This window comes from Betta splendens, chromosome 11 (genome assembly GCF_900634795.4).
Source record: "Betta splendens chromosome 11, fBetSpl5.4, whole genome shotgun sequence".
Taxonomy (NCBI): Eukaryota; Metazoa; Chordata; class Actinopteri; order Anabantiformes; family Osphronemidae; genus Betta; species Betta splendens.
Window position 1 is genome coordinate 12765833 of NC_040891.2, and position 27865 is coordinate 12793697.

General features: G+C 50.5%; 3 protein-coding genes across 6 annotated transcripts; 1 reads left to right on the plus strand and 2 right to left on the minus strand.

Moving 5' to 3' along the window:
• The first annotated feature begins 1648 nt into the window (after positions 1-1648).
• LOC129604837 (integumentary mucin A.1-like) lies at positions 1649-3356 on the plus strand. Its single transcript, XM_055512868.1, has 2 exons — positions 1649-1806; positions 2487-3356. The coding sequence occupies exons 1-2, from the start codon at positions 1753-1755 to the stop codon at positions 3354-3356; spliced, it is 924 nt and encodes a 307-aa protein (XP_055368843.1). The 5' UTR covers positions 1649-1752.
• A 74-nt stretch (positions 3357-3430) lies between these two features.
• anxa14 (annexin A14) lies at positions 3431-6675 on the minus strand. 3 transcript variants are annotated; one of them, XM_029167050.3, is made up of 13 exons: positions 6558-6675; positions 6314-6349; positions 6021-6117; positions 5863-5951; positions 4939-5052; positions 4765-4855; positions 4592-4671; positions 4464-4502; positions 4300-4390; positions 4119-4214; positions 3990-4045; positions 3798-3905; positions 3431-3719 (listed from the first exon to the last, which is right to left on the minus strand). In XM_029167050.3, exons 2-13 carry the CDS (start codon positions 6338-6340, stop codon positions 3660-3662), a joined length of 948 nt encoding a protein of 315 aa, XP_029022883.1. In that variant the 5' UTR covers positions 6341-6349; positions 6558-6675; the 3' UTR covers positions 3431-3659. The 3 variants fall into 3 exon arrangements, with proteins under 3 accessions (XP_029022883.1, XP_029022884.1, XP_040928879.1); XM_029167051.3 differs by having other exon boundaries at positions 6314-6344; positions 6558-6669; XM_041072945.2 differs by lacking the exon at positions 6558-6675 and having other exon boundaries at positions 6314-6528.
• Positions 6676-7488: 813 nt separating this feature from the next.
• Positions 7489-27127, minus strand: crybg2 (crystallin beta-gamma domain containing 2). 2 transcript variants are annotated; one of them, XM_029167053.3, is made up of 24 exons: positions 26678-27127; positions 23841-23943; positions 21497-21652; positions 19154-21423; positions 15722-16769; positions 14943-15635; positions 12894-12941; positions 12262-12380; positions 11342-11555; positions 10938-11077; positions 10729-10855; positions 10608-10643; positions 10390-10529; positions 10181-10307; positions 9938-10092; positions 9741-9867; positions 9631-9663; positions 9428-9540; positions 9218-9347; positions 9007-9146; positions 8739-8862; positions 8469-8627; positions 8229-8388; positions 7489-8142 (listed from the first exon to the last, which is right to left on the minus strand). In XM_029167053.3, the coding sequence occupies exons 1-24, from the start codon at positions 26866-26868 to the stop codon at positions 8054-8056; spliced, it is 6642 nt and encodes a 2213-aa protein (XP_029022886.1). In that variant the 5' UTR covers positions 26869-27127; the 3' UTR covers positions 7489-8053. The 2 variants fall into 2 exon arrangements, with proteins under 2 accessions (XP_029022886.1, XP_029022888.1); XM_029167055.3 differs by lacking the exon at positions 26678-27127 and adding an exon at positions 24562-24932.
• Between the last annotated feature and the right edge of the window lie 738 nt (positions 27128-27865).

Genomic DNA, 27865 nt, shown 5'->3' on the forward strand with positions numbered 1-27865 from the left:
CGGCTCCATGATGGGAGGAATGCCCAGCAACGCCAACTACATGGTGGGCATGACCACAAAGAGCGGACAGAACCACGGGTTGGCCTCTGCCAGCCTGCTGCTGGCTGCACTGGGCCTTCACACGCTTTGGCAGTGAGCGCCCCCTACAGGCCGTAGCCCAGACAGCCCTGCACTAGCGCGCCTATGTAGATTATTCACTAGGAAAAACGCAGCTGTGGGTAACTAGTAACGATTAGGCCACAGTCACAAAGTCAGCTGTGAGAAATGTGAATTACATCCTGCTTGAATTTAACTTATTGAGCCATAAAGACATTTAGTCTACTATTGTACTTACTGCATGTTCTGTGAGTGACTCTGTTCATCCTCTGATTTAAGTGATATTAGTTACTTAATCCATTAATGATGCGGTGTGCAATGTATATGTACATAGTGATACTATAGATACATGCTTCTCCAAAAACACAATATAAACTGAGTGAATTATAACAAATATATATTTGCCTGTGTGTCATTAAAATTTTCAAAAAAAAAATTCTCATTAAATTCATTATATTATGGTGTGTCGCGTGTTACAAGTATCTTTAGCCTCTTAATCCCATGTCTCAACCACCTGGATTAAACAAATGATGTGATCTGTCTGAAACCCATATTCTGCCTGCCTCTTGTCCCTGGCTCATTAATGTACAGTTGCCTCGTATTGGAAAGTTTGAGGATCCAAATGGAAGCACATCAAAATTGGGTCAATACCAATGATTGGTATTCAGAAAGTTAATATACCAATAAATACGGAGTAGTGTGTCTTTAATGATGTGGCGGGATCCTCACAATTAAAACAGTACTAGTGTTGACTATTCTGTGCATCTTTAAAGCAAAGGTGGTTGAGGAATAATAATAATAATAATAATAATAATAATAATAATAATAATAATAATAATAATAATAATCCATCCATTTTCAACCACTTGCGGGGTACTGAAGCCTATCCCAGCTATAAATGGGCAAATAATAATAATAGTAATAATAATAGTAGTAATAATAATAATAATAATAATAATACGAATAAGAAGAAGAAGAAGAAGAATAGTAATAATAATAATAATTATTATTATTATTATTATTATTATTATTATTATTATTATTATTTCTTTTTAAAACTTATTATGTCATTATTTGGGAATTGGTCTGAGGCTTGGACAAAGCTTTAGGGATATTGTCTATAAGGAAATGTTTAACTCAAAGAGCACCAAAATCTGTTTCCTTGTGTGTGTAATAAAAACTACAAAAACACATGTTACCTATTTGGAAATGACTTCGTAAATCATACACAAGAAGGAACAATTGTTTATAATTATTGGAAAAGAGTGAAGTCATTCATCCAACATTAAACAATAAAAGTCAACTGCATATTAATATAATGATGTGATAGGTAATAATATGCAATGACTTAAAGAGTGTTTATTGGAATGAATGCTCCCTAACAACTGGCCAGTATCAAACAGCTTTTTAGTAACAGGAAGTAAGTTTCATCATGAAGGGTAAGAATTTATTAACCAGCGCAGAGAACAAAGTGAGCGCTCCTGGGCATCACCTCCTCCTCCAAACGTAACTTCCTTAAAACAGAGCAGTTCCACACCTCCCACTGCGACGTGCTACAGTCCTTCACCATCTACAAATACCATCCCTCGCCCGCCTCAGCGGGACATTTCCATCGACTCCTCTGCCGCATCTCTCGCCTCCTCTCATCGCGCCACCATGAAGATACTGGTTGTAGGACTTTCCACACTGCTGCTGCTGGCATTAGCGCAGGTAACGTATTGGATCAGAGGAATCTGCTTGTAGAATGTAGAAGCCTGAGAAGTTTAGTGAGGCAGACTTACTGATTAATAAATGGGTTTTCATGGAATTCAGTAGATCTTGTACAGCCATCAAATGTGATTATTTGGTGTCATATACTGCTCTAATAGTCTAAAATATGAAAAGAAAACCTAAACTCTAATCTGATCTGTTCTATTGAAGTTAGAGAGACTTAAATGATGCAGAAAGCACAAACTGTAGTTGTTGTACCATCATGGACTCTATGTTTTTTGCCCTTGCGGAAATTTTCCTGTCATCAAACAAACAAAGACAAAACTGAAGAATAAACAAGGTTTGTCCTCATTTTATTCCCTATGTTATTTGTGGGATAAATTTGCATTTGCCAAACATGGCAAATCTACAGAAACTCAATACTCAAATAAAAATGCAAATACAGCGGCTGCCTACGAGTCACTATTGGAAATGATTAACTTTTATTCGAAACCCTGAAAATAAAAAAACAACACAAGAAAAGAATAATGAAAACATCTGAAAATATCTGATCTTTTGTTAATGTGTAACTTATTATCAGCAACTTACAGGAAGGTCTTTTTTGTGCTAAACACCTTGTGATCTGACCTTTTATAACTGGTACCAGTACTGTGTGTTTCATGGAGTGTTCATTCCCACAGACTCAAAACAACGATACAGCGTCAACCCAGACCAACAGCACAGCCTCAACCCAGACCACGGACTTGTTTCTAGATGTTAACTCGCAGACAGACCTTCCCAACACCACTGCCACTAATGCATCCGATTTCTGGAACAACACCACAACTGGTGCTCTGGCAACCGCAGGGATGTCCACCACCGGCTCAGCCGCTACTGCAACCTTGGCACCGACCACAAACTCAAATACGACCTCGGCACCGGCCGCAAACGTAACTATGAACTCAGTACCAATCGTAGCCACAAGTACGACCTCGGCACCGACCACAGCCACAAATATTACTTCTGCCCCGAACACGACCACAAATACGACCTCGGCCCCGAACACGACCACAAATACGACCTCGGCCCCGAACACGACCACAAATACGACCTCGGCCCCTAACACGACCACAAATACGACCTCGGCCCCGAACACGACCACAAATACGACCTCGGCCCCGAACACGACCACAAATACGACCTCGGCCCCGAACACGACCATAACTATGACCTCGGCACCGACCACAACCACAACGACGACCACCACTACAACCACAACCTCTGCACCAACTACAACTAAAGCTACTACAACAACCACGACCCCAACCACAACCACAACCACAACCACGACCACGACCCCAACCACGAGCAAACCGGCTGCACCAAACACAACTGCCGGCTCGGCACCGACCACCACCAAAACCCTGACAACTCCGACATCCGCTAACATCCCTCCCTCGGCCGTGGCAACGACTACTGCACGCACCACCAGGCCAAACTGTGGCTCTCAGCTCAACGCGTCTCTGCTGATGTCCGTCCTGCTGTGGTTTCTCTGCACCCTGTTGACCTGAGGCCGCTCCTCAAGGACTGCTCAGTAATTAAAAGACAAAAAAGACAAAACAATTCTATTCAATAATGAAGTAAGTTATGAGAAAGGATGTCATTGTTCTTTTTATTAGCAGTGCTTAAGAAATAAATAATGATTGTAGAGACATCATGATGAAAAGCCATGAATCTACAGTAAGTGCATTCGGTTATCTAATATCAATGCTTTAATCAGCTGTATGCATTAATAGAAAAAGCTGTAACAGAACATGACTTGTGTTTGTACTCATTTATTAAAATCCAGGACAAATTCACCAAACGCCTTTTGCCTAATCTTCTGATCGACAGATTGCCAGCAGGGCCTGTAGATAATCCCCCTTGAACTGTTTCTGTGGGAGAACACTGAAGTTAGAGCTGATGCCCCATTAAACAACGCGTGCGCATGTGTCTAGCGAACGCTAACGCACCTGCAGAGCAGCGTAGAGAGACAGGCCGGTCAACTTCAGGTAGGCCGCTCGAACACACAGCAGGTCCTCCTCCGAGTGAGACACCATGACGCCCTGCACGATGTGCGACTGCAGGCGGGGACATCAACCAGAGCCTCAGACGCTGCAGCACAGTGTGCAGAAAAGTCTAAAAGCAAAGGTGGCTGCTTTTACCTTTGTGGAAGTGAGGCGTTTGGCCAAGTGGTCCTCAGGGCAACGGATGCACTGCACTGTGAGGACACAGACGTTCTCAGCTCATCAGCAAAAACACTCGACCGTCGCGTCAGTCCGAACCTACTGTACCTAAAGTCTTCAGGCCCAGTCGAAAGTCTCCCGTGAATCTCTTCTCCACAGTCTGATGCACGTTCTGCCCCGTCCTCAGCTCCAGGTCCATGAACACTGTCGGTCACAGGCCGGCGATGAGCGCATTCATGCTCACAACACTGGAAGTTCACACACAGATGCTTCACAGAGTCATAAGAACCTTTGTTGAGATGATTCACGTCTCTGGAGGTCAGTATTTCAATCCACGGGGCTGCATCAACTTTTTTGCCGCTGACTGATGCAAAGAGGGACTAAAAGAAAGAAAGAAGACCTCATTTCTGCTTTACGTAATCAGACGTAAGGAGCACGAGGAGCATAACGTACCTCTACATCTCTTTGAACCACGCCGGGAACCTCAGCTTTCTGTTGAAAAAGAAAAAAAACTAGTTCACTTTATAAGAATATGGTTAATGCTGTGGGGTTAATGGTAAAATAGTACATAAATAAGATACATGGAGCAGAGCCACGACAAGCTTAGCAAAGTCTCCACTGGTTTCTCCCTTCAGGTCCTTCTCCAGGTCCTTCTTGTACACTGTTCAGCACCAAATGAGACAGGATACGTTAGACGCTGAAACCTTTCATAGCCGTAATAATCACCGAAATGCTGTGACTAAAGGGAGTTTACACTCTTTATATACAGCGCTGATTTCTGCAAGCCGCTTCCCAGACCGCGTGCACAGGACCTCCAGCAGCGTCTCCTCGTCTGTGCCCAGACCCTGCGCACACGAACCCACACGGGTTACGCTTCACCAGAGCGTGAGACCAGAACAGCTGCTCTAATGCAAATGGTCCCACTCACCACTATGGCGTGCTGCAGGCGGTACGCGTCGTACTCCACAGGCGGGATCAGCAGCTCCATCAGCAGCGTGGCCAGGTCTCCACCCAGAGCTTTCCTCAACCCGGGCGCCAGTTGCTGAAAGGACAAACGTTTTCACCTATGTCGTTCTGCATCCGTGATCAAAGGGTGACAGGTTTAACGGGTTGCCTAGGCAACCGGCAGGTAACAGTAGAGCCGCCACCAGGAACGTCTATGGCCAAAATGAGACACGCCCCCAAAAAGGGGCGATTCTGTGGGACTTTCACATCCAGACTGTCAAACTGATAATGTTTAACCAAGCAGACACAGCAGTGGAGCGCTGATGCTGAAGGATGTCCCAAGCAGATTAAACCTGAGAAGCACCACGGGCTGAGACAAGAGCTGGTCAAGTCAACAGCAGCTGGACTCCAGCAGATTCCAGCATCCGGGCTCTTTGTTCCTAGGAACAAACCCCGAGTCGGACGCTTAAGATGCCCCAGACTAAAGCAGACGTCCCCCGGCTGAGCCACCAGGACTTCCCTGCATTCAAAGCAAACTCATTTACATGGATTGGTACCCAAAGCAAAGGAGCCGGTTACTTACACAGCATTAATGGGGCAAATAGAAAACATTTCACCTGATGTCAATTTAAATTTACTGATGCTCTAAAACAAAACATAACTGAGACCTGACACTTTGGAATGTATCCAGGAGTCCAGGACCGGCTCAGCCTGTGACTCACTATTTACATTAGAGAAGCTTCTACTGTTCAATACTGTCTCTAAACAAAGGTGTGTTTCTAAATGTTCAGCAAACAGGTCGCAGGTAAGTCAACATGCACGGTTCTTGCACGGTGGAACACTTCACACCAGGAGGGTTGTCGGGGATTCAATGCCGACGCTGCAGTCATCCCGTCTTTGCCGTTACCTTCTGCGTTTGCTCCTCGAAGGTCTTGGCAATGTCTTGTCTCTGGGAGTTGGTCCGATTGGTCAGGATTCGCACCAGGCCGGCTGCGTCTGCCGGAGGCCGGACAGCCGGTCAGTGACAGTCAGTGTTTTACCAGAGCCCAACACAAGGTGAAATACCTTTCTTCTCCAGCGCCGTCCGCAGAGCCAGGACGTCCCGCTTCGGGTTGAAGTTGGGGTAAGGTCGTATCGTTCCCAGGGTTCCCCACCACATGTTCTAAGGGAGGGGAGGCGGAACATACACAGTATAGACAGACAGAACGAGGAATGTGTGACATGAGGAACGACACGAGGAGGCAACAGGTTATAGATAAGACAGAAGCTATGCAGATTATCACAGCATGAGGCGGCAGATTGTGTGTCTAGGAATGTGGTGTCACCATGAAGAGAGTTCCAGAACAAGGTCTACTCACGCAGGAGTCCAAGAAGTCGAAGTCCATGGTTCTGTTCTGCAGCACGAGGAAACAGGGATTAAACTGTTGAGTTAAAAGACCTCAGCCCACACACGGACAGCGCAGCAGCTAGGCTACAGTTAGCTTCAGTTTAACTGCTAGCTAGAGGAAAGGATGAGCCAATATTAACTACATTTGAGTTTATGACCCATATGTTACACACACCTGGCAGAACAACCTGTGACAGAACCCGTATTTGTCCTACCTGTGGTAAAGCTCCTTGGCAGCTGAGTGACGGTGCGGACGTGTGTGCGTGTGTGTGTGAGGGGTTTACAACCTCCTGTAATCAGCTGTGTGTAACCCTTGCTACGACACGCCTGTTACCTGGCTGAGTAACCGGCAGGTAGCCAATCACAGCTCATTATCCCACTCCCACTGTGTATTATCACCATGACGACCCGCTTGTACTTTACTCACATTCCTGACAGAGCAGGAATCCCGCCGGTCGGGTCTGACGACCGCTGACCGTCGCTGTGATTGACCTTCAGTGAGATCTGAAGATAGAGCTTTCACCGAGATGCTTCAGGTCCTGTATGTAATGAACACACGCAGGTCTGAGTGAAGAGGGAACCCTGGACTCCCTGTAGGACTGACACGTATGTGAAAAACCTCATAACCCGAAGGCTCCATGAAAGCGAACAAAGGATGAGCATGTGAGACGACCGGAGATAACAATCTGATACTACACACGGCTCCACCCTCCGACAGGCGAGGACGAAACTGCTGATTCTGAGCTTTGGCAAAAACACACTCAAAATGATCAGAGTACGTTTTAAAATGTCACTAAATGAACCATGTAACTAAAATAAAATAAATACAACAGCAAAATAACAAGTGTGAAGGCCTGAAAGACATTAAAGTTCTAAACACAAAATGACATTAAAGCATCAGTGAACGCAAGAAGAAAAAAAACCGTCTAAAGCGGAGAGGACTCAAACCTTCATTTGATGCGTGTTTACTCAGTGCAATGGTGCATGTGACTGTCTATAAACATGCAAAACACACTGTGACATTGACTCAAGTACAAAGAGACTGAATCAACACACGTCAGTGACTGTATGAACCAAACACTACTCACAGCCGCTCATTTAGTGCTGACCCTGAACAGCTGCTGTAATTCACACTCACGAACTCTGACTTATTTAACAAGGTTTATTTTTAATTGCATTATTTAACAGCGTTCTAAAACCACCACATTACATAACATTTGCCTTGAAGCTTTAGTATCAAATATGAATATACAGGTGAAGCAGGTTCCTCATTTTCAAGTAACAATCTTGACTTTTAACAAATAAGGTCCGTGTGGCCCAGTTCAGACAACACTGATGCATTAGTGTATACGGAACTGCAACGCTGGGCACAAAACACGAACACTACACACATATGTATAAATATCTTACAAAAACATGGCGCACGCCGACGGGCCGCACATTCCTTTGGCTCGACTACGTGTGTGAAGCAAAAATAACCACTGGTGTTGACTCTGGGAAAACAACAGCCGGGACATTTGCATCAGCCTGGGACTTCACAGACAGGGAGATGCTGGTTTGAATACTCAAATTGATGACAAATGATGACATAAATGTTGGAGTCAATGTCATGGAAGAGGTCAAACCCATCAGTGGTCACTGCAGGGCTGGGTGTGCAGCATCTATGGAGCAGGAAGGCTCATAGATTACAGGCACCAAAGCAATTTAAGGTTTAGAGCAGCTCTATCTCCCACTGTTGGCTTGGCCTCTCCTCGTTCTCTGGCATTATCACCACATGGTCCTTGTCGTAAGATTTGCCACCTAGACACAGGAAAACGCATTCCGTCAGCGTGGTTGCTGGTTCATCACGCGCTCTGCTCATTGACTGCCGGTGTCTCTGTTCATACCTTTGACGTCCATGACAAAGCCAGGGAAGGTGAGGCTGGAGATGAGGCCCGTCGTCTGGGCCGTCCAGGTCTGGATGGGCTGCCGGGTCTCCGACCACAGAACCAGCTTGCTCCCCGGCTCGACGTTGCCCATCACCTGAAGGCTCATGTTGGGGGACAGCTACGGAGCAAACACACACACACGGCGTGAGTCAGACCGTTTACGTCAACGCTAGCTTGCTAGCTTTAGCCACGCGCTACCTTGTTCTTGATCAGCCCATCCTGGTAGAACCACACGTCGCTCATGGGCTCCGCCTCTGGCGTCACCACCACGCGTCCCGATCGCAGCTCCTCCACTCCGCCCTGGATGGACATGTAGTGGCCTCGCTCTGTGTTCTTAATGTGGAAGAAGTGTCGCTTCTGCAGGAGGCGAGAATATAAACACCCGCTGCTTATGCTCGTTGCAGAGAGATTCTTTAAACCCATGTAAATGAAGCGAACTTCAATCATCCGAGGCGTCTATTAACCAACCTGTCTGACGGGGTACATGGAGCCTATGGTGTGCATGGAGCTGAACTTTGGCCAGTTGGTGATTTCAATTGGTTCTAGTAGGAACTGACGCCCCCTGTAGTTGCTGTGCTCACATATCACCCAGCTGCAGAAGGAGACACGTACAGTCAGACCCACGGAGGCCTTTTTATTTGAGCTCATTTGCTTTCAGCAGCAAATCTCAAATCCACTTTGTTTGTCTTCGTGAAAAGATGCAAAGATGCAAAAGATGCAGGACGTGACGACCCACCAGCCGCTGCTGACTTTGACCGAGAGCACGTGGTTGTTGTAGCCCTCCTCCACCATGCTGACCACGTCCGTGTCCACGGTGATCTCTCTGCCCTCCAGGCACTCGAGGCCGAACAGCGAGATGGAGGGAACCGACAGAGTCTGGACCGGGAGGAGACGCACGCTCAGAGCAAAGCTAAAAGAGAAGAATGAGCCATTCTCACGTGTCTCACCATCGGTATGATCCTCACGGAGCGAATGGTGCAGCCAGGCGGGCATCCCATACTGGTCAAACTGGGGTAGTCGCCTTCAGATAAGACGAACTGGTTTCCACAGAAGTCTTCGTTTGCATAGAGCACCCAGCTGAAACAGAGCCATTCGTCATCATGCGTGGTTGCTTCTATTCTTGTTGCATCTCCTTGGCATTTTTCCCGGTTCCTCACCTTTCTCCCGCCACTCTGCATGACTTGGTGAGCAATTTTTCTGGCACCGCTGTCTGGTTGTCGCCAAACACGTGACAGTTCCCCTGGAAGTCTGGCTCGGAGTACAGAATTATCTGGGAAATGGAGACAGGAGGTCTTATGTCAGTGGGAAATTATGGCCAGCCGTTTTCTACCAAGGGGTCTTTGTAGTGGACTGGATTTACCTCATTCCTGCTCCTGGAGTTGTCCCCTTGAGCCTAAGAAAGCAATAATATAACAGCATTAAGGATCAAAAAGGATTCATGATGAGATGTGTGATGTCGTGGGTCCTCACCAGCAGGATGGGCTGCACGGAGCAGATGCGGTTGTCCTCCGAGCCCCAGTCAGCACAGTTACTGTAGAAACCCTTCTCCAGGATGTACTGGTTCCCAGAGTAGTCCACATGCGAGTAGGCCACCCATCTAAAAACGACCACCTGATTAGTATCAGAGCGCAGTTAACAAAGAGCAGAATGTGGTTCCATCCACTTACGCGCCGCTGATGACATGAATGGAGCGCGTGGAGGTTTTGTACCCGAGTGGCTCCACGTCAGGAACGGCCTCCGTCACCTCCAAGGTGTTCTCCTCCTGCATGTCCAGCTCCTCCTCCGGCTGTTCCATCATCAGCATCAAAGGATCCGTCAGGTCCTACGGAGACAGAGAACATCTGGCGTGAAGCTGTCGTCCACTGGGGGGCGCTGCAGGCCCAGGCTGGAAGGTCGCTGCAGCTACTCACTGCTCGTATCAGCCTGATGGAGCGCAGCTCGGGGTTGTGGCCGCCCCACACCCTCCAGTCGTGGAAGTCCCCCTCCTCCAGCAGGTACTGGTGGCCCCGGAAGCCCTCCTTCTCATAGCCCACCCAACTGCAGGCCATACCATTATTATGAGGATTATGATGTACAACCACAGTTATCCATGCTAATTAGCAAACACAAGCCTCCTCACATTCCTCCCAGGACTTTAAGGGATGCGACGTTGTACATGAAAACATTCTGCTGTCTGTCTGTCCGTGTCATGAAGTCCCTCATGTTGGTGGTTATGGTCCTCGATTTCCCCGTGAAGTAGGACTTCTCGTAGATCACAATCTGGAGACGAAGGATTGTCATTACGTAGTTCAACAAAGGCAGAAACATACGTAAGGGGTTTGTTTAGATCCTTCCTACCTTTGGTTCACTCATATATTCCACCCTTGGTTCCCCCTGTGGCAGAACACACACAGACGTACTTTAATAAAGGGGACCGGGACAGAACGCGGCTCGTGCAGTGAATTCCAGAGGTACCTACAATTTTGAGTGGATGTACTGATGCCACGTACGGCTGCTCCACCCCCCAGGCTGCAGGGTTGGAGTAGCCCCCGACCTCCAGGACACGGGGGACTCCCTGGAAGAAGGGCTGAGCATACACCAGCCACCTAAAGAAGAGAGCGGGTCAAGCGATAAAGAAACTGGGTTCTTTGTCGATTAGCGATTAATGACGCGTTGATGAGCACTCACAGCCCAGCGTTGATAATGATGGAGTGAGCCTTGACCGGGAAGCCAAAAATCCTGGCGTCCTCCGTAGTGTCACGGAAGATGACCTTCTTCCCTTCTGCGTTCTCCTCAGGGAAAAGGCTAATCTCTGGAACGCTGTAGTCCTGAGGGAGAACAAAGGTCCTCTATAACAAGTCTCAAATGCAATTTAAACACTTAATGCCACAGTCTCTCAGTCATCTTCTTGTACTACTCCGATTACTGCAGATTTCATCCAGGTGACATTAGTGGACTCATAAGCTAAAATTTTGATTTTATATATATATATATATAAAAAATAGCATCAGGAATGAGTGTTTCCTACACTGGATGGCGCTATCGAGTCATTACGAGTCTCTAACTCCTGCCCACAACCCGGTCTCTCCTACCCGAACGGCCCGTCGCACAGATCCGATGATGAACCTCAGCGCCGGCTTCGTTTCCACCGCCTCCTCCTCCGTCTCTCCGTTCCGCTCCCCGCTGGCCCTCTGGTCGCGCTCTGTGGGCGCCCCCGGGGGGAGGAACGGGTTGGTCAGCTCTATGTCTCCCTCATCCAGGGCAATCTTCTCCCCTTTGAAGTCGGGTTTCTCGTACAGGACCCATCTGAGAGGAAGTGTTGATGTGACAAACAGAGTTTAAGCTCAAGTGCCTCCAACTGCTGGTGCTGTTTGAAGTGACCTTGTCAGAACACTACACAGATCTTAGTTTAGGGGTTAATGCAGAACAAATCCTGCTGACTTCACAGATAAAATAGAGCGTGTGCTGCACTTTGGGCAGTGGCTCAGCGTGTGTGCAGGAGCTGACAGTTTAATTATCTCGTTTTGAGAAGCCGAGCGTGCATCCAGCGCGGTGCACGCTCGGGCCGGAGCCCGATGCTCCGTGCACCTGCAGGCCCCGACCCAGAGGACGCATGTGTCTCAGCTTGTGTGGGAGCTGCAGGCGTTTGCACGTCCGCCGCGGGTTTGGAGCGAATGCGCGTGGAGAGACGCGTTTCTCTGAGGAGCCGGCGCTTAATTGCACATCAGGAAACAAAACAAGGTGTCGTCCTGTCTACACACAACTCACTCTGCAGGTATGCGTTGGTGACAGGAGCAAAATTGGATTTGCATGTTTGCCTTCTGCTATAATCACACTGACAGGTATCATTAACCTCAGAATTTACAGCATCCCAGTCGCTTAGCAACAATCTGGTGTCATTAAAGTCCTAAATAAAATCCTGAAGCCAGTGCAATCAAGTCTGTAGAGTAAATATAGACTGCACCGAATGTACACCTGAGGACCAGCAGTGTGAATGAACAGGTACTCTCACCCTCCTCGGACGACCCTGATGGAGATGGTCTCCTGCAGCTCCCAGGGTGTAGCATCAATGACGTCACCCCGGATCTCGATCCTCTGGCCGCACATGCCCGGCTGGTCAAATATGTACATCTAACAGAAACAAAGAGGTGGGAATGTATGTACAGTAAGACAGTTACCAACACAGACATCGACCTAACTGTAACTACAGAATGTGGCCAAGATTTTACCCAGAGCTGCTGAAGAATTCGTTATTGGAATTTAAACAAGTTGATCGTGAAGATAAAATCTCCCTTTGATATCTGAGCATAAATCTGAAATTTGGACGCAGGCCGTTATGTAAAACAGCGGTTACGTAAGAGCGCATTGCGTATGAACGGCTTCTACCCGCTCAGGTTGTGAGGTACAGTAGGACCACGTGAGCAGACCACCTCTAACACATGAAGCTGCAGCGGCTTCAGAAAGAAGTTGTCGTTTGCAGGATCGCATCAGTTCAGCTGCATTTGGACCAAAGCCAGCGTGACGTCCGTTCCTGAACCAGTCACTGGTTATCTACTGCAGCCACCATGAATTCCTCCATAGTGATGATATCGCTTCCTGGTTTCAGGCGGAAGGGAATCACTCAGCTCTGAACACGGGACTCACCTTTCCAGGCCGAGGATTCAGCTTCCCGTGCTCCTTCTGCTTCGTAAGCTATGGAGAAAAAGAGAAATCAATTCACCCTTCTGTCATTTGGAAGTTACTCATTTATTCATTTCACTCACTCACAGGAGGCAACACTTTCCCCTCTGCCTCTTAAAATCTGCTCTGCAAAGTGAAAACTGGACCGTGAACTCAGCAGCTAAAGAATCAACTCCATGTTTCACTTTGAGTTTCCGGATCTGGCTCGTTTGTGTAACTGAGCTTGTTTGGTTGCAGACTGTTGCCGTCTGTGTGTGTGTGTTCAGTGTCAGGTGTCGCTGGCTTCCACAGTCTGGGGTAATTTATCATGTGGGTCGTGTTACTGAGCACAGAGGGCCTGTTTACATCCTCCCAGCCGGAATGGACGACAAGAGGAAAAATACAAAAAGACGACGGACGTTTGCTGCTTTTTACAGTGAAAGTGAGGCCTCGCTGGTCTCGACCTGGTCTGTAAATAAAAGACTGATTCACCTCTGTTTACACACATACAGTAACACAACCATGAGCCATTTCCATCTATAAAGCCAGATTTAAAAAGCTTGACCTTCTGTCCATTTATTTCCTACCATTGTTTTCACTTCAGCAATTTAGAAACAGAGGAAGTGGAATGTTATTTTCCTACATGAACATTTTTTTTTAATAAAATGAGTTTCATATTTAATAGTGACTATACATGTTGCTTCACTTTGAGTCACATAAGTCCTGTTCTAAAATGCAGGTGGAACTAAAGAATGTTGTGGTACCACATGCTGTCCTGTTGCCTAATCTACACCTTACAGTAAGCAAACATTGACATTCCTCTACGCTCACACAGTCCATCTGTCTGATGTCCGGTGTGCTTCACCTCCACAGCCTGTCAGATTCACTGTGAAGCTCAAAAGGTCTCCACTGCATCATTAATTTGTGTTGTGTTCACTGCTGCTTGCACAGCCCTTCATTTTAAATTACTGCTCTAAATTTCCTAATAAAATGCAAAAAGGGCCCAAAAAATGCTTTTATTTTGTCACAAGGGTTGTGTGCACATTTCTGGGCTAATAACAAATAATGTACGTATGTATGTATTTAAATTGTAATTCGTGGCACAATACAATGAAAACGTTAAAGGGATTCATCACAATCACTTTTCTCCATCTGTTCCCTGGCATCCCAGGGATCTGCTCTGTAAAATCAATTAATTCACCAAGAAGGTTCTGTTGCAGCAAGTCATATATTCAAATTTACATATACAGCCATGCAAAACCAAACCAAGCGAACACACAGCCGTGTTCCGACTCTGTCGCCACCTCCGCCCCTGTCAACATCATTCCATCAAACATCGGCCAAACGAGGGGAAGAAACGCGCCGGTGAACACGTGCCAGGCGTGGCCGCGCCTCTGCAGGAACAGACGGATAGCTAGACTGGGTGGGGAGCCGCATCGAAACTCCAGCACAAATTACAAAAAGGTAAAAACTCTAGAAAATGTTCAGCCTGGACTGAACAAGCTCCCAGCGTGTCATTAGAACGCGTGCAAAACTAACAGAGCCCCGTCAGACTGGACCTAAAAATGACTAGCGCGGCCACATTCCCCTGCTCCGCTGGGAGTTTCAGTCTGCGTGTCAGTAATGTCAGCTGAGGTGCGATGCTCAGCGGCGTTAAAACCAGCAAACTGCCTGTGCAAACGCTTGCATTAAAGCTGCACAGGCCTGAAGCAGACGAATGGCCAGTCACCGCTGTAGCCACACCAGCATCTGTGGCGGCGAAGGCTAAAGAATGTGCTGCTGCCATGCAAACATGCCAATGAAAACAGTTTGATAAATGAAAAGCCTACACACCCGCGCGCACACGCACACACTTCTAAGGAAAAAACAAGCAGATACCTGCATCACTTACTGTGATGCTCTGAGGGAGCTGGTTGCACATTACTAACGTATTACTCCTGAAGTACAGAACACAGTGCACAGACCCATGTCTAATGGGAGCTGCCACACGCGTGCATTTAAATGGCTTCTACCAGTGGAGGTTGCAGTACTCACATAGGCATCAGGGAAGGCTCTGTACTTCAGGGTCAGACTCCTCTCGGGTTCTGGTTCTTGGCTCTGGAACGGCCCGCTGTTGAACAGTGAATTCTGCTGAAGCCCTGCAGTGCGCTCGCTACTGAAGCTCCTCTGCAGGAGGGGGGGCCCAGCCGTCCCGACGCCCATCCCCGGCGCCGGGCCGAACACGGACAGCGGGGCGTCGGCGCTGGCGAAGGGCCTCTGGAGGTCCACGGAGCCGGCGGGGCTCAGCAGGCGAGTGGGGCTGCTGCTGGAGGGGCTCGAGCTGATGCTGAGCGACGGAGGGCGGCTCACGCGGGAGCCGGGCTCGTCGGCTCCAGTCAAGGAGCCCGACGAGGAGGACGAGGAGGTGAGGAAGCTGAGGAAGGAGAAGCGCTCGAAGCGCGGTCCCGCGGCGTCCGGGCCCGGCTCGCTCGCGGGCCCCGCTTCCGGCAGCGAGTTAGCGTGGAGCAGCGGCCGCTGGGTCCTCCCGTTGTCCTCTGTGGACGACGACCTGTAGCTCCTGAAGATGATGCTGTTGTCCAGACGGGAGCCGATGCTGGAGGGGGCGACGCCGTTTTCACTGAGCACCGGCGACTTTAGCTCCTCAGTGGGGACGTCTGAGGAGTTTCTGCTGGTGGTCAAAGATCTGAGCGGCAGGTTGAGGCCTTTTGATGCAGGCAGCTGCTGCTCCTGCATGCGAGCCATAAAAATGTTTTTTTTTTTTTATAGATTTTTCAACTTTAAATGTAAATGTGCATCTGCTCTCTTGGACTCACCTGCAGGTTCTGCTTCATCAGCTCCGCCGGCGTGCGGTTGTCTCTGACCACAGTCCTCCTCAGGCCCAGATCGGGGGGCAGCGTGTAACGCTTGCGGGGGGGCTCCTCGCGGGGGCTGTGCTCAGACTTAGCCGGGCCGATGGCGGCGTCGGGGACGTCGGTGGCGGCGGCCGCGGGCGGCGTGTCCTCGTCGATGGGGGGCAGGGAGGACAGGAGGGACGGCGGCGCCGCACGCGGGAGCGCGGCCCTGGGCCTCAGGGAGGGGCCCATGCTCTTCAGGGTGTCCACGAGGTTGTCCATGTCGAACTGGCTGGAGAAGTCCACGTCGGGGGAGTCGGGGGGGGAGGAGGGGGGGGCCGGAGGCTCTGGGACCAGGTCCACCAGCGTCGCCTTGAACACCCCGGTGAAGTCCTCCGTGGAGGCGCCGGCGCGGCTGGTTGGAGGCTGCGGCGAGTCCCAGCGCGGCTGCAGCCGCTCTGACTCACCCGCTGCCTCTCTCCCTCTCTCACCTCCACCTGCAGGTGCCGGCGGCTCCTCCCGCTCCACCAGGCTCCTCCTCCACCCGTCTGCCGCTGGCTCGCGCTCGCGGGTCAGTTGAGCCTCAGTCCTATTGTGTTCCTCCAGGGAGGTGGAGTAGGCGAAGGAGGAGGAGGAGAACGCGCTGCTGAAGTCGTACGCCGGAGCGTCGCAGAGGGAGGAGGGGGGAGACAGGGAGGAGGGGCTGGAGAAGGTGGGAGACAGGGAGCCCTCCGGTTTGGAGGGTTTAAACTGAGTCACCCCATCGAACTTGTTTTTCCACTTGTACTGTGGGCTGCTGTCGGTTCCGTTGGACACAGCGCTGCTGGTTCTGGGGGCGTCCACCGCGTCCTGGGCGGCGCTGGTCTCCGCCTCGCTGATCAGGGACACTTTACGGACGCGGTGCTTGGACTCGTCCTCTTTGGGGAGAGACCGGCTCTTTATGGACAGCTTGGTGCTCAGGCTGCTGTAGACTTTACTCATGTTGTCATCTGATTCCTGAGCGGCACAGACAGAATCTGCTGCAGGGGAACTGACGAACACAAAGACAGGAAGAATTTAAAAAAGGAATAATCCAGACAAGCAGACAAACAGCACCTGACCTGATCTAATAGTCTCAATCTCAGTCACCCAGAGTCAGAAATGTCTGCAGCATATTACTCTAACAGGCCTATTCATTCATTCATTCATAAACTAACACACGCATCAAGTCTGACTTGATCCTCTGACTCATTTGACCTTTGGTGGAGTTTTAGATCTCCGCCAGCTGCATAGCAGAGATGCTTCAAGGAGTTAGATGAGACGCCTGCTGTGTTTATGGAGCGTGTGTGGCTACATGACAACAATGCAGCTTGTGATTCACGGTATCAAAATCCACATTAAACTCGGAGGATCAGGACAGTTTCAAGGTGACACATCAGATTAGTCAACTGTGGGTGCAACACAATGCAAACCCGCATTCTGTCACATCACACACGTTGAATATCTGCACTTCGAGCTTGGGTGTGTACGAACAAGCTCTTGTCGCCACATGAGGACCACAAACGGGTTCCAGATAAAAAATGCTGCCGGTGCACATGAAGCCGAAGACTCTAATAACAGAGATGTTGAGGTTAATGCGTGACGCAGGCGCCGCTGGCTCAGATCGGCCTGGGGTCCAACAATGAGAGGCAGCGCCGGGTCGCGGAGCGCTGTGGAACAATCACAGCCTCCGCGGCAGGAAGTGCCCTCGCGTCGGGGGAATTCTGCTGGATGCTGAAGCCCTGCTTCTGTGAAAACAATGTGTTGCGAGGCAGGTTTCCTGACGATAACCGGGCTCGGGTTAAGGTGTGGTCTAAAGCTCCCTCCTCACGTCCCGCTGACAGAACAGCTCATTCCTCTCTGACAGCTCAGCTGTTAGAAACGCAGCCAGTTGGAAGGAAACTATTATAGATAATAGCCAATAAATCAGTCTACTGCATAACACAGTCAAAGGTGACCACTAAACGCCTACGCGTGGTTTTCTATTCTCCAGAAACTATTTATTTATATCTGTGGCACAGGAATGAAAGAGAAATTCACTAGAACCCAACTGCCTCCTCCCTGTTTGTTTCACTCAACCTGTGCAGCTCAGACAAAATACCATTCTCCTTCCACAGGAAGGAAAAAACTATTTAAAGGCACAGAAACATGTACCACACTTGTTGATGCCTGTTAGACATCAGCCCTTTACTTCCTCATGTAAAAGACGACTCTGCTACCCCCTAGTGGTTCAGCGGAAGAAACAATCCAGCACAAACGCTGTCATTACACCTGCTATAAATGATACGGCACCAACTACATGCTACACAAAGAGGTGTTTCCAGGAAAACCTCGTCTTCCTGAGAATTCCGTCCCGTCGGCTGCTGCTGTTGACTTTCAACACAAAGCAAGCGACCATCGGAACACGCAGCATTTCAGATGAAAATGCAGCAGCTCGCGAAACGTGAGGTCATGACTCATAAATGCTTCACTCCATCGCTTCATCTCCTACTCATTTCAGCTGCTGGTAAAAAGCCAGGAAGGGAAAACATCCTGGAAGTCACAGCAGAGCTCAAACGATCGTCTGGAACGAGACCAAAGCTACAGGTGTCTTTATGAGTTCAAATGATCTATTACGACAGCCAGGAATTCAGGCACCTGCCTGATTATGACATTAGACAGAAGGCTCATCACAAATTAAAGCAGTTTAGTTTTTCCAATAAGAAAACACTGACATCATTCAACAGTCAATACGTGTTACGCAAGACAGAGACTCCAGCGAGTTCAAGTTTCTCACAAACACTGGGACGTGCACATACACATACACATACCGTCTATAGCGTCCATAGGGACTCAAACCAGCCTGCAGCTGTCTGCTGCTCAGAGGCTCCAGGGAAAACGCACGTATTCAGCTTGTTATTCATCCTGCACACTTTGAAGCTGTGCAAAGATTCAAACGCAGCTCAATCAGTACCGTGCTGCTGTGTGAACCAGAACCGAGACCTTGTCCTGCAGGTGAGAGCACAGACAGAGCCTGTCCCCATGTTATTCATTACTGTAGCTGACGCGCTGGAGGGGCGTGTGGCGCTCAGGCATGTGGACGGGTGAGCTGGTAAACAGCGGCATCGCGCGTCTCTGGTGCTGGACGGTCGCGCACACACGCACGCAGGCTGTCGTCCTGCTTGTGGATCGGCTTACGTTTGACAGGAGATCACTCGCCATTTGCAAGTTTGTTTAACAGACCGGTTCAGGTTCAGTTCATTCTGCCAGCAGCTACAGAAGCTACAGCCCTTCCCCCTAATTTAAAGCCAAAGGAGAACGAAGATCCCCTCTGAGCTTCTGACTTCATTCACACGTTTAGCAGCCGAAACCCGTATGTACTGTAAGTAGCAGCTACCGTGTGCACCGGTCACTCACCCCTGGTCCTGGTCCTGGTCCTGGTCCGGTCGGGCCTCCTGTCCCTCTCTCACCACCTCTGCAGCTCGACTAGCCGGCTGCGGTGCGTCTGCGTCCGAGGCCGACGGCTCGACTGCCACCTGCTCGTGCACGGGCCCGTTTCTGTTTACGCTCTGAGCAATCGGATCCGCCCCCTCGCTCCTCGTGGCGCGTGACGGCGGCTCGGCACCGGGCGTCTGCGGGCCCGACGCGAGCTCCGCCGCAGGGGGAGGGTCCGGCGCGGCGCTCGAAGGTTCTGGCTCGGCCCGGCTCGCTTCCCGGCTCCCGCGTGCGGGTTCTGGCTCGGCCCGGCTCGCTTCCCGGCTCCCGCGTGCGGGTTCTGGCTCGTCCGCTGCCTGTCTGAGCGCGGGCGCGCTCACCCTTTCGCCTCCCGAGTCGCTGGGAGCAGCGCGGAGCCGGGCGGCGCCTCTGGGGTCTTTGTCAGACACACAGTGCTGCTCCTGTCCATGAAGGTGGGCTTCTGTTTCCAGGTTCTGGCTCCGGTTTCCCTCCGGCCCCTCCCCCCGGCCACGCGGCTCAGCCTCACATACCATCGGCGTGTTTACCTGCTCGACCGGTGTGGCCAGTGACTCCTCCCTCCTCGCCTCCCCCCCTCCCCCTCCGCTCGGGGCCAGCGCTGCGCTTGCTGCTGCTGCTGCTGCTGCTTTCTGCTGACTCGGCCCTTCTCTGCCGACACTAAGCTGCCCTTCAGCATCTCCTGGCTGCGGCTGCACATCGGTTCGGCAGCTGGAATCCTCCGTCTGTGCCTCGTTGCCCGCGTCGCCTCCCTCATTCTGTATTTTCACAATGATCCCCCTCACACCTCCCTCATGACTCCTGTCCCGCTGCTTGTGGACCAGGACGTCTCCCACACAGACGTCCTCTCTTTCATCCACCGTGTACATTTCCTCCACCCGACTCTCCTCTGAGTTGTCCTCTTCGGCGCTGTAGTACATCTCCATGGCGCTGCCGTCGTCGGAGCCTACGCTCAGGTACGCGGGGCTCAACGGGCCCTCGTGGACGTCCAGCGGCCCACACGGGGCTTCCGTCTTTACCTCCAGAACCTCGGCGGCGCTCATTCTGTCGGGACGGTCGGGTTCAGAGCTCGCCTCATCGGTGACTAGCTCTTTGACGAGGATCACTCTCCGTTTGGAGTCGGTAACTTGAGCATCTGCCCCCCGGGATGTTCCGTGGTGAGAAACGGGAGGGGCAGCGTTCTGAACCAAGGCTGACGTGACAGTGTCCTGAAAGAGGCTGAAGTCGTCAGATTCAGCCCCTGAATGGGAGCAGGACAGCTCTGAATGACGCGTGTAGGAAGTGAGAGACCCGGCCTGGATGTGTGATGACAGGGAAGCGTCAGTAGCTGTAGTAGAGCTGAGATGAGAGGTGAATGCGGAGCTGAAACTGGCGTCGTCATCTATACAACCAGAGGATTCGTGGGAAGCTGGCAGGCGCAAGAGCGCAGCATCAGTTTCCGTGTGACGTTCGTAGAAGGTTCTGATCACGACGGGCTCCGGTTTGGGGAAACGACCCGTCTCTGGACCAACGGCAGAGATAAAACCCTGAGGGAACAGTGAATCGTACAACTCTCTGTAAATTCCATCCTGATCGACAGGTTGAGTCTTAACGCGGCTATTGGCCGATGATATGGAGGCAGGTCCGGGAACATGAGAGGGCTCTTTGTGCTCAACGGGAGGCGAGTCTGCGATTGTGGTGTAAAGTTCAGGTTCTACACTTTGCAAGAAGGTTTCGGCCGGAGCTTCAGCCGGACGATGTGACGATGTCACAGTGTGAAGCGTTTGCGTTTCCGTGCGTGTCTGTTGGAGGATGTCGTCATCGTGGGCGCTGGTGGTGCTGCAGACTGGGCTAAGCGCGAGGCTAGCCTCGCTAACATGCCCGCTGGGTTCTGCACAGCTCGCGGGCCCGGATGAGGCGGAGTCCGATGTGGCCGGCTGGGCCTCATCGGGACCGGTCAGCTCGTCCTCATCCAGCTGCAGCTCAGGGATGGAGGCGATCGGGGCCCTCGGCTCGTGCACAACACAGAGGGCGGCGCTGTTTGCTGGCGGCTCGGCGGCGCTAACTGGGCCGGGCGGCGCCGCTTGCCTGGGGAACGTAAAGGGCGACTCAGACGGGGCTGCGGCCACGGGCGGAGGAGAGGGGATGTCGAACTTGTAGCCGGTGTCGAGCTCCGGTTGAGACATGAACTTAGTCCTGGACTCGTCCACGTCCAGCGGTCGGAGGTCCAGAGGAGTCTGAGGATCAGAACCAGCCTGAGTCAATCAGTTCATGATGATAATAGAGGTTTAAAAGGAAACGCAGACTTACCTGCTCCTTCTCTTCTCGGCTCGTGTCATCGAGGCCATATGTGCTTTTGGACCTCTTCTCTCCATCCTTCTTTTTCCTCTTTCCGAAGCCGAACGAAAACGTGGCGAATCGTTTGGGTTTTCGCAGGTCCAACTCCGAGTAGCTGAATTCTTTACTCTGAGAGGAGGAGAGGCCGACGGACGGATGAAAGCGAGGGTGAACGGCGAGAAAGAGAAAGGGGGAGTAAAAAAAAACATTTAGAACCTATTAACACATATTAGCACAGTGACACGTTAGCAGCAGCTGGTTAAAGTGTCCTGCAGGAACCAGATGGACCAGAGTTTACATTACACGCATGCCAATCATACCCATCGACGTAATTGCAGGTTCTGGTCCTCTGCTGGTGGCAGGAATGAGGATGAACAATGAACAATCATTTCACTAATAACAAAGGAGTTGACACGCCAGCGTGATTCCAGAGAGTAAGAGCTGCTCCACCCTCAGGAAACGCAGGTTCCACATGCTTCACTGAGCCCACGAGCAGCACAAACAGTGGCTCGGTAAAAGTTAAACCTCTGTGATTAGTGGTGATGACTCGATGAAAGTGTCAAAGAGCGACGTGACAGCGTCTTGGCCTCGGCCTCGACACTGACACTGACGTTCGACGCTGACTGACGGCACCGACCCGAGGTCATTCTGCAGTTTGTGTTCGTGCTTTGTTGAGGACCGAGCCGTCTGTCACCTGTGAGATCACATTAGGCGTGTCCAAAAATTCTTCTTCTGAAAGTTCGGAATGTGTGACGATCAAAGCTGAGTCCGTGGGTGGACGTGGTTTTTCATGTAGGGCAGGTCCATTCAAATACTGCAGCAAAAACTGCAGTTTTAAAGGTTTATGCCAGTGTGCATTTCTGCGGTTGTCATGACAACCGGTTTTGGCACAATATGAAAAACAAGATTTCTATCTTAAGATTTGCGTTTTTAAACTGGTCCTGATACCAATATCAAGGTCGATCCATATCTTTGAGGACTTGGCTTCATTTCCAAACATACTCACTCTAAAGCTCTGGCGCCCTCTGCTGGAGGACAACGGTCTCTGTTCTGGGCCTACGTGTGCTGCACACACGGACGCTTTAACAACAGTAGTGCATATAAAACATGAGCGCGCAGACGTGCAGCGTCTCCTCAGATCAGATACAGCAAAAGCAGAGTTTACACAAAAAACAAGGGTGTGAAGACACAAGGACTGAGTTTACTGCGATCAGAGGGGGCGCGAGGGGAGTCGCCTGCAGCACCAGGGGGTTTCACAAACAAAACTTGGCCCCGGAGAATTTTCTTGTTGAGACGAGCTTTTAGGAGGAAAACCTGCAGACCTGATGCGGATAGAAGTCAGTGGGAACGTTTCTGTTCGCGGTCTTTTGCTTCAGGTAGACGATAAAATGAAACGCAGGCTGAGAAACTCTACACTGGGCCTCGGCTGTAACCGTGAGTGGCATGAACGAGGAAGCGCAGGCATTGGAGGGCAGGGCCGGCAGTGAGTCTTACAGCTTGTTATCAATCTGTCAATCAACCATCCACTTTTACTGGTTGGGGCTGACAACGAGGCTCGTAACACCCAGACTTCACCAAGGTTTATTAGCGTTTATGGTGCTCATAAAACAGACTGCTCTGCTCTCTGTGCTCAGTGTTGGACACAGACCAGTTCTCTGCAGATGTGATCGCTGGTGATCGTTGCATTATGAACCCCCCGCTGGTTTTCTGTCCAACTCTGTCCCGACTTGCTCTGGTGTCAGGCATTTGCATCTGCAGCTGCTGCGACGCCTCGGGGCATGATGGGAAACGGCTGATCATCTCGCTCCAACCAGGATGTGATTGGTTCAGACGGAGGATAATTAGGAATATACTGATTTCATTAAAAAGAGCCTGGAGACGTCCAGACTCATCAGATGAGAATCTGGATCAGTGCACAGAACTGGTCTCATCTGAGAAATGAACATTAATGATGAGTGGCTGCACAGATGTTTGGTCCTGATATCTAAATATACAGCAGATCAATAACACATTTTTACCACACATGCTGCCGTCAATCACTTGTACATTTAAAATGACGCAACACGGCTCAAAGACCTCTCTCTTAGAGGGAACAGTCCCTGTGTATGTGTGTCTCTTACACACTCACAGCTACAGTGATGGAACACACACACGTTTGCTTTACGTCTAAAACCCAAAGGGGATTTCTTTAGACAGGTTCCCATGAACTGGGGGAGGTTATTTTTAGCTCAGGTTTACTTACTGTAAGACTGTCCCTGGCAGAACCCTCCTCTACTTAGAAGCCTTGAGACGAGCTCGCCCATAAAGCAGCACTGACCTTTGACCTGGGAGCCGTGGCGTACAGGCGAGACCTGCTTTTTGGCTTCGCGGCGTCGGCTCCGTCCTCTCCGTCCTCTGCAGCGCTGTTGACTTCAACCGCACTGGGGGAGAGGACACAGAAACGTGGATTAGTATCTGAGGCAATGAGATATTAGCTCTACAGAGGTGGCCTATTGTTACTGTAGGACTTTAAAAACAACAACAACCTGAAAGAAGGGAAAATATGCGGCCCTGCATGAAGCCGTGATTCATCGCGCTGGGAATGCTGATGAGAACCGGCCGAACGGAGACTGAGCACGAGGTGAAAGCTTCCACCTGAAGCAACGACGGCGGAACAATGCGGCCGGTTGTGCGATTCTGTAAACGATACAATATGCTTTGGGGCCTTCAGCACTCGGGGTGTGGGCGTCGATGTGCAGCTGCGCAGCGGCGCCGGAGTCAACACGGACGCTTTAATAATCGGCAGCCGTCATCAAATCAAACAAATGCTACGAAGCGCTGCTCAAACACGGGAGCGGACGGAACAGGCGGACAAAGGATGAGCAAACAGTCGGTGGCATCGCGACAGTTCATAGGTGCGACAAGAGCCCCACAGGATGAGGCCCGGTTCAGCCCGGCTCACATTTGCATCGTATCTGCAATGTTTCTATATGTAAATGATGAACAGGCGCCCGGTCTCTCATCAGGAGGACCAACCCATCGCCCAACTGCATATTTACCGGGCCGAGTCAGCGCCGGCGTGGGCGACGCGGCCGTCTGGAGGTGGGAGACCGCTCTGCGCCCTCGGGTTTCTGGGATTAGAACAAGAAAAACACCAGCTCCCGCTGCATTGTCGTGAAGGCTTTATGGCACCGGCGCTCATCGCCTCGCTCGTTTGCTCGCTCCAGTTCGGGCACACACGCAGAACAAAAGTAACACATTCATCGTGTGCCGTGACTCATCCCGGGTAAATATGCTGCGACGGAGGCGGTGACGGAGTGTAACTGCTCCTGAACTGGAGCCTCACGGACCCAGCGGCGCCCGGAGCTCTTCCTCCGACCTCGCGGCTGCACGTCCAGACGTGGACGCATCGCGCGTTCCCGCTGCCGCCCAGTTCACAGGGTTGCTCCATTGTTCAGCGCCACAGTAACTACTTTCACACCCACGGTTCCGGCGTACGCCAGGTATTTGGACACAGTTGACTTGCGATATCCGGAGAGGAGACGCTGCCAAGCCGTGTCCCTGCGTGCGTCACTGACGGCTGCCTGTCTGACGCTCGCTGCAGGTTCTTCTGCGGTTCCACTCGACCCACGGCGCCGTTCACAGACCCGGGACGGCGTGCCGGGTTTCAACACTCTGGGTGTGTTGGACCCATTTAAAAAAAAAAGGGAAACCTGAGCGCTGCTCCTTGATTTCACGCAGCGTGGGATAGAGTTTCCATGACTTTGACCTTTGACCTTGAACTACACGCGGTCTCAGGAGGTCAAATCAAGCTGCTCATGAAGATGCATTTCTCAGACTCTGAAATCTCCAAAGTGCCAGATAAAACCCTGGATTACAACTAAACCTTTAACTGGCAACAAAACCAGATTTAATCTACGTCTGGTTTCATTGTAATCCAGGATTTAGAGCCGCCGCGTCAACAGCTAAAGATTCATGCCATGCACAGGCGAACATGAAGGCTCCGCGATGCCTTCGAGGGGTCACGGAGTCGGGGAATAGTAGCTTCTGTCCGGAGTTCAGCTCTTCCCAAGGCTCCACACACAGTCGGCCCATTATTTATTTCCCCTCCATGAAAACAAGGTGACACTGACGCATCATGGCGAGTTACGTCTGCCTCGGAGCTGTGTACATACACACACGTCACCTCAGGCCCTACACACAACTACTGTAGCTTTTACTTCCCTGCAAGAGCTTTAACACTATTCCTTATTGTCTCTGAGTATTTATATGATTTATATATTATGAGACCATCAACCGACCTGAGCGCGCTGCATTTTACAGGAAGCCTCTGTTGTTTACATGCAGGTTGCACTTGACCTTTTCTCCACATTGGTGTAGTTTGATCTCTAGTTTGAAACATACAGTCACCCTGAGCTGGAGTCGCTCCCGCTGCTGTTAACTATACGCGTCCATGGAGCGCTCCCATGCTTCTGTGTCGCATTTCCCAACCCTAAACGCAGATAGAAACCACGTTCCTCGCTGTTTCTCCGGTCCAGGTTCAGACGGTCACGCACTGTGGAGGCGCAGCATCACCAGCCTGCAGCAGGCGGCGGGAGAACTGACATGTGACTGACTCAGTTTAAAATTAAAAAACAAACAAACCCACGGCCTTTATCATTTTCTTTGCACCACACTGTATAATAATGAACTATAATATTTTTCCACAACTATGATCTCCAATAGAAAACTGCACGTTTTAACAGAAGTGCACATTCACGTGACGACAGAGGTCTTTCGTCTGGAAGTGATGCCCTGTAAAAAAGGTCACGGTTTCTGGTTATGGGCTGATAACGTGACAATAAAACACTTGATGAAAGATTGACCACATTAGTGCACGACTCCTCATAAAACATGCACGAATCTATAAACCGGGAAGAACAATTAAGCTACATATTCAGAGTGATATCACTACTGTATAAAATACACCGGTGTCCAGCTATGGGCCACATGTGCAGCTGCCTCACAGGAAGCGTGACAGAACCGAACCGTGGTGCTGCCTCACAGGAAGCGTGACAGAACCGAACCGTGGTGCTGCCTCACAGGAAGCGTGACAGAACCGAACCGTGGTGCTGCCTCACAGCAGGCGTGACAGAACCGTGGTACCGGACCGCCTCCTCCTCCGTGCGGGCCTACCTGACCACCTGCTGGCTCTCTGCAGCCGCCTTCTCGGTGCCGGACTCCTTCCTCGACTTTGTCTTGAACTTCAGGAACCGGAACTTCTTTTTCTCCGCATCCTTCTCCACCGACTCGTCCAGGTTCACTTCGCTCCTGGAGAACAAACTCTTCAGGGCGCTTTTGTTCTTGGCCGAACTCCTCTTCGCCATCTCCGCAGGGCGCGCGGACGCAGCGGAACTCTCCACCGGGTTCTGGCGCAGCCGACGTCGCCTTTCACGCGCATGGAGCGCTCAATACAAGCTGCTGACGGCGGTCGCGTGGCGCGGGGGAAAGTCGTGCACGGGCACTTGTTTTCGGATGACAGCTTCATTCCGTGGGGCGGACGGAGCTCAGGTGTGGCGACACGCCCCTCACCAGCAACTCCCATCATCCTCAGCAGCACCGTCTGTCTGCCGGCGCCTCTTCGCCGCTCACGTTATACTTGACTTTCAACTTGTTTTTCTTTTTAAGATCTTTTCTACCATTTTAGGATATATAATAATAAATATATAATAATAAACTGTTAAAACGTTCGCTTCGCCCGTAAGTTGTTATTTTGAAATATAAACTTTATACTTTGTCTTTTATTTTTATTCTAAAACTATCATACGTTTTTTACCAGTATTTCAGATATGACGTCATTTTGTGCAGTTTACAGACCTGATGGGACGAGTTCGTTTGGGGGCAAATACAAAATTCTTTGCGTTATTCGTCGCTTTCAAGTCAAAGTATTGCTCGTCTCTCGGGGATTTCCCTAAAGCAGCCTAAAACAGAAAGTCAGCATTTCGTGCAGCCCCGTCTTCCTTGAGAAACGAGCGCTTCGTCGCGTGTGAATCGACGTGGACCTCTTGTGGTTACGGGTCAGCTTGCAGGAAGACGCGCAGAGCTCCGGCGAGTGCGTCCGTCGCGTGCACATGCGCACGTTTGACTCACGGTGGCGCTATAACGTCATCAGTCACTGAAAAGAAAAGTTAGAACAAGAGTCCAAAGCTGTTTAAAACAAATGCAAACAATTACAATTAGAATTAAATTAAGTTTGGGGTCAATAGTTTTCTTTGTTCCAGTAAATAACACCATCATCATTTAAATGCATACTAAAAATGAATAGGTGGCGTGTTTTATGATCATATTAATGGTCAGTGAGATCATCTCTGCACATCAACACAA